The sequence below is a fragment of the Centrocercus urophasianus genome, unplaced genomic scaffold, assembly GCF_019232065.1.
Source record: "Centrocercus urophasianus isolate 14NV4802_14NV808 unplaced genomic scaffold, USGS_Curo_1.0 seq_12, whole genome shotgun sequence".
Lineage (NCBI taxonomy): Eukaryota > Metazoa > Chordata > Aves > Galliformes > Phasianidae > Centrocercus > Centrocercus urophasianus.
The window spans coordinates 28,750,353-28,761,720 of NW_024884364.1; the positions used below are offsets into that span (position 1 = coordinate 28,750,353).

The window sequence follows — 11,368 nt, forward strand, 5'->3', positions numbered from 1 at the left end:
CGTGCCTCTCCCTCCTCCCCTTCTTCCCAATGGGACCGCCTCTGCCGCCATCTTGTGTCGGGAAAGCGGCGCGCGGTAGACGGGGGAGGGGCGGGCAGGGCGCGCGGGCCCTTTGAACTTGTGGCCCGCGTGTCACTGGCCTTCTTGAAAACTCCTTCCAGGTGTAAGTGCTGGAACCTGGGGAGGCCTCTTCATCCTTCCAGGCTGTGAGCAACCTGATGTAGCTGTAGGTGTCCCTGTTCACTGCAGGGGAGTTGGACCAGGTGGCCTTGAAAGATCCCTTCTAACTCAAATGATCTATGAACAAGTAGCCTCCATCTTGCAGCCCCTCTTCTACATGGGAGGAGACACAGAAGGCTTGGCCAGCGTCCCACAGCCTCTAAAAAAGGCTCAATTTCTATTCATTGGCATAGCCTATAATCATACACCATGACTGAAAACTGCCAAACCAGGTTGGATTTCATATATAGAGAATGGAAGCACTGTGTGTAAATATTAGTTACTATAAATGTGATGAAACACCATAAAATGATGATGCGAAGTTTGGGGTGTGATTGAACAGTCTTACACTAATTGTAATGAATTCACTAAATCTAGGGCCCTCACACAGGAAAAATGCAGAGCTTTTGGAGCAGGTCCTGATCAGAGGGCTGGAGCTCATCTCTTATGAAGGAAGGCTGAGGGAGCTGGGCTTGTTCAACCTGAAGAGGAAGTCTCCAGTGCAACCTTGCTGTAGCCTTACAGTGCCAAAAGGGAGCTTATCAGCAAAAGGAAGGCCAACATTTTGCACTGTCTGATGATAGGACAAGTGGGAAAGGCTTTAAACTGAAAGGGGGAGATTTAAGTTAGATGTTAAGTAGTGATAAGAAACATCACAGGCTGACCAGAAAGGCTATGGGTGCCCCATCCCTGGAAGCACTCAAGGCCAGGTTGAATGGGGCCCTGGGCTGCCTGAACTGGTGGCGGGCAGTGCTGTCGACATCAGGGGTTGGAACCAGATGATCTTTATGGTTCCTTCTAACCTAAGCCAGTCTATAATTCTATGAAATTATGTAATTATTTCTGCATTGTGATACTTAATGTACCACTGCAGTTTGTCCAGATGCAGAGAAAAGAAACCTCTGCCAACAGAATTAATAAAGCTCACATTGTATGTGTTATGTACTTTGCTTTGTATTTAGCTCTTTGAATTGCTATGAAGAAATTCTGCAAGCTTCTAAAATAGTGCTTTTGTATGGCAAAACCAAATCAAATGTAAACTGTGAGAATCAGATTCTTGGGATCTGTTGAAGAAAAATGTATGAACTGCAAAGATGAATGCAATATTGGTGCTGTGGATTTCTGCCAATTATGTAACTGAAAGTAGGATTTTCTCTGACTCCTTGAAGATTTCTGCAGTGTTTACTTGTACACAGGAATATGATGTCTTTTATTTGATCATTATTCAGAACACAGCTGTGGCAAGAGTGATCAAAACTTTAATTTACAGCATCAAAAAGCACACAGATCTATTAATGTGATTTCTTCCCAAGAAAGCCAGAATACACATGTCCTCAGTTTCTGCTCTGTGTGTGGATTTCAAACAGTAACCTCAGCAATCATTGCTGCCCAGGCAATATAGTACTGTGTTACTGTGTTATTCAGCACATTTTTTACTAGAGGGCAGCAGAGCATCAGTGAATTAACTGAAAAAGATTTAGGCTTGATTTTTAAGAGAGGATTAATAACATTTAGAAATCAATATATTATGTGTATTTTTTAACAAGAGTATCCTGTGCAGAGTTAATGATCAGTCAGTTTGTGAAGGCAATGTTAGTAGTTTTGCACAGCCAGGATGATTTATATCTTCTATAATCCATACCAGGCAAGTACATGCTCAGAACAACACCCCTGCTCCTAACCTCTGTCACCTCAGCTTCAGCTCCTGACCATGTTGGAACTTGTGACAAAACCATAGAGTGTTCACAAGTAATATTTTTCACCTGTGGAAAAAAAAACTTTCAATTTGTTTTCAAGATGCTGATAAATGACAAAAGTCTGTACAACAGCTGATTGAATAGCTCTCTGAGTTAAATTGAGTTCACTGCTCAGCCCATAAACACCAGTGTCTTTAAATCTGTTAATTTACAATTGCAAATCGACCTGATTTTCCTAGTAGCTATTACACTGTTGATTTCAGTGGCAAAGCCTGTAGTAATGAAGTGTATGTAAAAAAAAAAAAATTGAGTTGTGTTACCTAGCAAAACTGCTCCACCATTGATTATAATTATGGGCAAGGCTTAAAGTTACTGAAACAAATTCATTGGTTCCTCAGAATCTTAATAACTGTTCCCCTCAGTACATGTATTTTATCCCAGATTAAGAGAAAAAAAAAACCCAAAAAATGTAATCCTTTGCTGGCACTGCAATTCTGTTTGGACTTTATTATGCTATACACATTGATTCCAGCCTTAATTGCATCTCACAGAATGTGAATCCTGCAGACATGGGCAAGGAGTAGACTTTTGGCTATTGACATTGTCCTGACGTTTTTCAGGGAATGGCAATCTCTCCCACAGTGCAGCTAATACCTGTTGCCTGAAGCTTTGCCTTACTTATCAGATGAGTCACAGGATGGTTTATTTTCTCCTTTTCTTAGAGAGGAGAGTTTACCATCAGCACAAAAGATGAAATCAACTTTGCTGTATTTGGGGAAAGGAGCCATCTATGGGAAAAAAAACATCTTTATAATCACGGCGTTTTGCAGGGTGACCTCTTGCCCACCTTTTCCCATGATGAACAGAAAATGAGAGTACCCTGCTACACAACTGGGCACCCTCCATCACATACTGAAAATCCACAGATTGCTGGCCATCTCACAAATGCGCCATTAGTTATGCTGAGGTGGGAAGCAGACTGCAAAGCTGCCTTTGCTGTCCTAAGAGGCTCTGTCACCCAGGCTGAGCATGGGGATCCCAGCTCTGACAACTCAGTGGAGGGCAAAGAAAACCAGCACTCTCAGTTTTTCTCTGGTAGCTTGTAACCACCTCAAATCATAGAATCATAGAATCTTAGAATCACAGAATGGCTTGGGTTGGAAGGGATCTCAAGGATCATCAAGCTCCAACTCCCCTACCATAGGCAGGGCCACCCACATCCGCATTTAATTCTAGAGCAGGCTGCCCAGGGCCCCATCCAGTCTGGCCTTGAACACCTCCAGGGATGGGTGATGGGTATTGAACACATATCTGGACAGTCTGTTTCAAATGCCTCAAACCTCACAGCACAGGGGTGAGGCCAGTAAATATTGGCAAGGGATTATTCCCCCTGTGTGCAGAGTACAAATGGCAGTTTTGGCCTCCCTCATTGGAAGATAAGTATTGATCAACCAGAGTGTGCCCAGTGGAGAGTGACCAAGATTGTCAGGGAACAGAGAGTGTGTTCAATTCTTAGCTTACAATGTAAAAGATTTCTAGTGATGCTTTTACCTTGTTTCATGTGTTCTTTGTTCTTTAAGGAAGCGTTTACTGAGTTAGTCAGATGAATCTGTATTACTTCAAACGCTTCCTTGTAGAGTACACAGTCAAAACTTTTCATCCCATAATGGCTCCTTCTGGCCAAACCAAACAGAGTCCCATCTCTCTTTCAGCAGTTTGCCATGCCTTTGGCTGACTGTGCTAGAAAACTCAGTAAATGAATGTTACAACATAACTTTTGTTATCTGAGTTTGAGAAAACATTGGAGTACAGCAGGTTGTGAAAGTGCTCTGTGATACTAGAGACATTTTCCACACTGTATGATTTCAGCAAAGAATATCCATTGAAAAGAGAGGTATCCAGGAAAGAAATGTATACTAACATTTGCCTGTCTTTGTTGTGCATTGTGAGTAGATCTTCTTTTTCATTCTTGCTGCTACTGTAGATGGTTACGCTCTGCTCTGGAAATTGTCCCTTGACCTTATTTTTTACCCGGAGCTTTCTCAGTCCCCAAATGGTCAAGTATTCTGTTGGTAGAGGAGTAGTGCCACAGAAGGAGAGCTTCAAATCCCACACCATTGTGAAGTTGAGGAGCATCTCCAGCACAGAGGTGTCTGTGAACCAAATTGTCAGGTCGCTACTGTAGTCAGTTTTTTCCATGGTAGAAGGCAGCACAGTTCTGCAATTGCACAACAGGTTTGCCAGGCTGTAGTCACAGTCACGGATATCCGCCAAGCAACTGCAGTTGCGAATATTGCTTTCCTTGGTGAAAATTAGTGTATGGTTCTTCTGACTTCCCATAAAACTGTCAGTAATGCATATGCTAAGGAAGCCAGCCAAAAAGAGAGCCAGCCAAAACCAGAAAGTAGAGAAGGCTGTTAGCTTCATTAGTACTGGTGCCAAAATGCCACGTGTCTTCTCCTTTTACACAGTGGATTTTATCGCTTGTCTTTACCTACTGAAAGAAAACAATTTCTTTATTATACTGAAGATGCTTAACTGTTAATACTGCTTTGCTCTTCTTATTTATTATCAGAAGCACTGCTGGATGTAGCATGTATCCTTCAGACCCATGCGGAGCCAACTTGTTTCCATAAAACTTGCTTTTTGTCCATATAAAGCTACATCATTTTCAACATTAACCTGTAAGTTTTGAGATGCAAGGACCATCTCTCACCATCTCTGCATGGCAACCAGTATAGGACAGATTCTGATTGCTCTGGCTCCCTTCATTTACCCTGGTAAAACAAACTAGCACCTGCAGGAATGTCATGGAGCATTGAGCAATTTTTCATCCCAAACAAGGTCCACCTCAAATGGTTGGGGGCAGCACTGGTGAGACTTCTCAGCAACAAGCTCTTGGGTTTTCAGAGCAGCGTTGGATCTTAGCAAACACATTTGGCATATTATTGAATGATGGTACAAGCAGAGGTGAAAAACAGTATTTCTCAACAAAAGATTACAAAATGTTACAAAGTTTGATTTGTCTGTAACTGTTTTGAACTACCAAGAAATGGTAGACCTAAATTTTGACTAAATGCAGCAGGTTCTAGTGAGGGCAACAGTAGGGCATGAATGGGAATGGGAACAGTAGGGAATGAATTTTGGTCCTTAGAATGCGTGAAGATTGCTCCATGTCCAGAATGTGTGTTCAGCACTTCAGATAACATGACAATGCAACTACAATTATGGAAAACATACCAGATAAATAGGAAAATAATAGTATTTGCAATAAAAATATGAATTGTTTTGTTTCTAATATCCAGTCTCCCATCATTAGGCAATGAAGTCTTCTGCTAAAACTTAATGGTAATTTAACAGAAAATAAAGGGAAAAATTGCAACTTAGATTTCAACGCTTTAAGCTGACGAAAATTCAACTGAAGTTATTCTTTTACTGGTGTTACACAAAATACATACATAATTGCATTTTGACCATATAATTTGTGTCCTACTTTCCACATTTTTCATTTATAGAGGATGTATCAACAGGAAATCATGATTTGGAAATGGCCAGAACTTTGGCATCTATAGGAAAAAGAAGAAAAAGGAACGTGCACATGTAGGAAAAAAATGGCAATAAGGAATAACAGACTTTGGGCTGGACATTACCAGCTGGTCCTCTATGGAACTGAGATCTTTAGTTTGTGATAGACAGCTGCATGAAAAAAAGCAGCAACTAAAAATGATTAAATTTCTAAGTAGTAGTAGGTAAGTATAGGGAAAAAAGACAATATGGTTGATTTTCTGCATAAGTCTTTTGCTCCCACTTGCTCATACAACTTGCCTGTTGTATGCAGTTTGGATCCCACTACTTCAGAAAGGATGCCACATGCCTGGAGTTGGAGAAGAGCAACAAGGACAATGAGGTATAGAAGGGTTTCCCTTTAAGTAGGGTGGAACTAGGTAAGATAGGATTCTAGCCAGGAAAAGAGGTAGCTGGTAAACTGCAACAGCACAAATAACGTGGGGATAGTGTGTAGAGATCAATTGTTCTTTGACTTTTCAAGACACTAAGAGTGAGACATCTCCCAGACACACTAGGAGGTGGCTACATGGCTAGGCAGATTTTTGGTCTGACAGATTATGGCCCTCTTGTGCATTCTTACATGTTCTTGTGCAGTGTAAATGTAAGCAAACTGACTCAAACATGATTTCATTCCGTATGTACTCCTTGAATGTAGCACATTGTTTTCTTAAAAGAAGGATACAGACATTTTAATGTTGAAATAAAATATTTAACGCACATTCCTCAGACTTACTGCGGAACATACCAGAAATACCAATCCAACTGTTAGCTAACGTTTAACTTCAAAGGTCAGACACATCCAAGCTGTGACTGTTCTGATATCCTTATTGCCAGATGAATTTGATACCCAGCATCTAAGCCTCTAAGCATAGAATGTGTTGAAAATCCTATTTACTAAACCTTCACACTGTGTTTGCTCAACTCTTCAGCTATGGCTCACAGTTAGGATAAAATAAATCGCAGACACTTTCACATGTCAGTATTATTGGGATTTATCTATTTCAGAGAAAGCATTTGCCAGGAGAAAACCTAGACAAAGTTAACAGTATGAGTGCAAATTAAGCAAACATAATTTTAACTGAAGACTCAGAAATTAAAATGACAATACATTTTCACACTAGAAATGACTGAACTTGTTCATTAAGCAATTGCAGAGAGGTATGTGATAAACACACTTTGATTAAAACTCACAGTGGCTCTGTAGCCTAAGAGTAGTATGTGCTATAGGACTTCTGTGCTGCTGCTGGAAGTTTGTTTTAAACATTATAGTAGCGAAGTCTAGAGCTGTGCAAGGCTGCAAGATAACCTCCAGCAGCAGAGGTACCACTGTGGCTTCTTTTTTTAGTCCAACGCATCGAAGAAGCAGTGTCCAAACTGACGGTGGTTTATTCAAACAAAGTAGCTTATGCATTGGCAGTACTGACTTAACAGCATCTCAAACAACCATGTTTCCATGAAGGGTAGGTGGGGCACCATAACAAGCCCTTCACCCAACTGCACTGTTGCTTTTTTGAAGCTAGCTTTATACAGTCAGCTGACAATTAGACAGCGTTCTAAAATTATGTGCTGTAAATTGTAGTGTTTTTGTAATGTCTTTTATCAGTGGCTGGTCATCTGTTACAGCTGCCACCTCCAACAAATCCACACCCATCTTGGTGAATTGGATAACATAATTCCTGCTTTCCTTCTTTTCCCATCCTTACATGGTCTCGTTTGGGAAATACAATTAGAAGTGGAAGAAAAATAGGCAAATAATACAGCAGGTAAACAGCTACCAAGTCATATTACCCAAACTTGCCATCTGGAGTGGCAGATAGATAAGCACTTAGTGTTTGAGAATGAAGTGAAAAATTAAATCAGCATGTGAGAAAAACTGAAGTTAATAAAAAACTGCCTCAAGTATCACTTAGACCGCAAGGCCCCAGAGGTCCTTCTTTATGCCTGTTTTTTGTCCTAAACATTCACCCAGCTTCATTAAGCAGTGGCAGAGTGTCATCACCCCATTAGAATTCCTGGTGCTTGGTCCTGTTCTCTTCCAAACAGCTGACAATGTTTCTGCCTATTCCTCCAATTCTGCCAATGTAACCTTCCTATTCCTGCATTAAAACACCTCAGAAATGTTTTGAAGTGTAGATTTTGGCTGGAAGAGATCTCAAAGCCCACGCCGCCCCAACCCCTGCCATGGGCAGGGCTGCCCCCCACCAGCTCAGCTCAGCTGCCCAGGGCCCCATTCAACCTGGCCTCAAGTGCCTCCAGGGATGGGGCACCACAGCTTCTCTGGGCAGCTGTGCCAGCGCCTCACCACCCGTAAGTGGTTTTCTGAATTCCACAGCCAGCTACCATCGTGTTTTCCTCTTAAACTCATCTAGAAAAGTATACAATGCCCCTACGTCTGAGCACAGCCTCAGCCGATGCACGTGGAAGGCACAGCAGTCTGTATGTTCAGTAATGCAAAGACTGGAAGAAAATGAGGCCCGGCACATGCAATATGTCCCCCAGCCTGGGAAGGAAGTTCTTCCCCCAAGCTGGGGTCTTTGCTTAGTGGCAAACACAAGCCGCGATGGTTTTAGGAAAGTGTCACATGCTGGAGATAGCAGCAACCTGATTCTGAAGAAAAATGTCGTCAAATGATCTGAACTCAGCTGGTCATCTGTTCATTTTTGCCCTGAGCAGGGGGCCTTTTAAGTGAAAATTGGATTAGACACAGATACTGGAAGAAAACAGTTCTGGTGTGACTGCTTGAACTGCGAATACTGTTACTTGTATATCATCTTCCCAGCACCAAAACCCCATTTCGTAGCACATTATCCCCAAAATTTCCTGGCACAAGTTTCCACCCCCACCTTTTTCTTTACAGGTTCGGATAGCTACAGGACATTTCCAACACCTGCTTAGTAATAATGTCATTTCAGGTTTCTCAATTTGCTTTGATCATTCCAGTAATTTATAAGTTTATTTTATTTTATCTTATTTTATTGCTAATTGCAGATCCTGTGTATGAAGAAAAACTGCAAAAAAGCAATAAAAAGCCTGTGACTGTTGTGTGAGAATGCTACTGTCTCAAGGAAAGTTAATCCTATTCAATGGGAGTCCCCAGCCTATACAATTAATTTCTTCATGGGGTGCTTTCTTCCATTCTCTATTCAGAAAAAAAACTAATTAAAACCCTTCATTGATCACTTGTGTTAGCATGTGCCTGTGTGAAAGTGCTGTATTAAGCAAAGAGGAGCTTAAATCCATATAATCTTGTGCAGCTTGGGCAACGTACACAGAATGAATACCAAAACCACCCAATTTAGACCAAAATAACATGAAAGACTGGATAAAGCCCAAAGCATTTAGAAGGAGAGCAGTGAGGACTGCCTCTCTGTTTTCGTGTTTGCATGCAGGTATGAGAGGGCCATGTAGAATACACTGCATTTCACAGGTCAGGTGGCACTGAGGAGGTGGGTAGAGCAGCAGCAGTAAGAGCTGACATCCTGCACACTTCTGGACTGCAGCATGAACCATGCTTGTTGCTCCTTACTTGAACATGGTTTCTTCTTTTACCTGTACAGCAAAAGCCTGAGCTGCTGTCACTGGGCTGAACAGCCATTGATGTCATGGAGGTGCTGTCACACGTAGGGGAACAAATTCCTTCCTAGCTGTGATAGAAATGCAAGATAAATCAGGCAGTTCTACTGCACTGAACCTGAACAATGCATGAACCCTCAGACATCTTGAGCAGCTGTATGTGTCCCTGCTTCAGTATCAGTCTGGAATAGTTTAATTCAACAAGTCACAGAATTGTTTCAGATGGGAAACCTTAAAGGCCATCTGGTCCAAGTCCCCTGCAATGATCAGGGACACCCACAGTTCCATCAGGTGCTTAGAGCCCCGTCCAGCCTGATCTTGAGTGCCTCCAGGGACGGGGCATCCAAACCAACTCCTGACTTTGTGCTAAGGAGAAACACGGCGTGCATGGATATGTGTTAAAGTGTGAAAATATCTTCTATTTTAATCAATATCATTACTTTCCTATATCTTCCTGGTTCTGTTACTGAATGACCCATCCTTTTTCCATTCATCAGGCTGATTTTGTTTTTGTTTAAGAGAAGCCTCAACAAATACAGTTTCTTTCAGTACTGCAGCTGATTCAGAATGTGTTAAACACATGCAAACTACAATGTTAGGGCTTTTGAGCTTAGCATGATCTTCTCATGGCCTTCAGAAAGCATGTACCCACAAAAATAAAGAATAGACTTGTGTAGTCTTCCCAACAGAATTTTCATAAAACTGGTAATGCTTTGTTTATTCCTCTTTCTGCTGAAGGGCACGCCATTGGGGAATCAGGGGCCACTCTGTCTGAACACCACTGAACCAAGATGAATAATTCAACATCGAAGTGCTGACTGTCATTTTAAAACCACTTTTTAAAATTCTCTGGTATTTGTGTCAAATCGATGCCTTTTTAGAGCAGAGGCATTCACACTGCGTGAGCTTTAGGAAAGAACATTTGATGGCAAATTTTTGGTTGTATCATTTCTAAGCTCCATTTCTAACCTGTCTGGCACGAAAGTTCAAGTTAAGCATTACACTAAGTTAGAGATTTACCAAACCCAAAGAGTTATGCTTAATTCATTAGTGCAAATGGTATACAAAGTGTATTCTAACAATCGAGTTTCTTCTGTTCAAATATCAGACTAAAAAAAAAAAGATGCAAGCAAGCAAAGTCACATGTTAGAAAGACGCAAAGAAGATGGCCATGAAGAGGATGGAGGCTGGAGTCCAGAAGCAGGGTTACCTGGTGTTGGGTGTCTCAGCTCCCACTCACGGGTTGGGACAGAGCATGGTGTCACTGCCAGCAGACTGCAGAGCCACAGAGTGATGGCGTGTTGTTGTGCTTTGTACTCCCTGCATCACCAGCCTGACTTGTAAATTAAACAACAAAATAAAGCACAGGTTCCAGCTGCTCTTCCCCTGACCGTCCTCTGCCAGTGCCTTTCTCAAGACAGTTTTTTAACAGAACACAATGGGAATAATTGACAGCAGAGCTCTGCTGCCTTTGGTGAACGGTTTTCCCAAAGAAGCGTTTGCAAGAGGGAGCAAAACCTTTCCACAGTTCTTTCAGTTTATTATTCATACAGCTATTAATTATTAACTCAGACATATGAGTATAAACAATTGCAACACATCCAAGACAAACTTTGCATAACCTGTTATTTCCCTGTGATTACGAAGCAACAAATCTGAAACGTACCTTCCAGGAAGAGAACATCGGTGACAAGGAAATAATTGTGCTGTGGGAGAAACTGCCTTAGACATGAATACACAAGCTATTAAGCATTCTCCAGCTATTTACCACCCCCTGCTTAGGACAGCACAAAAGCAGCAACTCACTCTTTCTCCTGGTGCCGGTGGAGCATCCGTTCCTGCACCGCAGCCCTTCTGGAGGTGGCGATGTGTGGCACTGAGGTTAATCTGCAGGGCAGGCGGGATGCGGCTCTCCCACTCACTGCTCTCATGTTGCATGGGGCTGGCAGCCCATAGCATTCCCCTGACAAGCAGGAGAGAGCTCCAAGGTCTGCCCATTTCACTATTACCACAGCAGATCCCTACCTGACTTTGCCACCTCCGCTCCTATGCTGCTCCCACACCAAGGGGATTGGCCACGAGGGATGTGCCCTCCCCTGCCTGCTTTCCTGAGGCTGCTTTTATAGGTTTAGAACAGAAAAATGCCTGTCCTCCAGAGCCCCAGGTCCTGCTTCAGAGGCTGTTTGCCCAGTGTGCAGGAGTAAATGGGTGTTACTGATCACAAAGAAACGCATCAAGAGGATCCTAGAAGGGTATGAGACAACATACTCTGACAAGACTCCAGGGAGATCTCATCACAACCTTAAAATACT

General features: G+C 42.3%; 1 protein-coding gene across 4 annotated transcripts; it reads right to left on the reverse strand.

The window, feature by feature from the left end:
- Positions 1 to 1,456: 1,456 nt before the first annotated feature.
- Positions 1,457 to 11,117, reverse strand: CUNH21orf62 (chromosome unknown C21orf62 homolog). 4 transcript variants are annotated; one of them, XM_042810821.1, is made up of 2 exons: positions 10,863 to 11,117; positions 1,457 to 4,410 (listed from the first exon to the last, which is right to left on the reverse strand). In XM_042810821.1, exon 2 carries the CDS (start codon positions 4,341 to 4,343, stop codon positions 3,666 to 3,668), a length of 678 nt encoding a protein of 225 aa, XP_042666755.1. In that variant the 5' UTR covers positions 4,344 to 4,410; positions 10,863 to 11,117; the 3' UTR covers positions 1,457 to 3,665. The 4 variants fall into 4 exon arrangements, with proteins under 4 accessions (XP_042666755.1, XP_042666753.1, XP_042666754.1 ...); XM_042810819.1 differs by having other exon boundaries at positions 1,457 to 4,413; XM_042810820.1 differs by lacking the exon at positions 10,863 to 11,117 and adding an exon at positions 10,267 to 10,586.
- Positions 11,118 to 11,368: the final 251 nt, after the last annotated feature.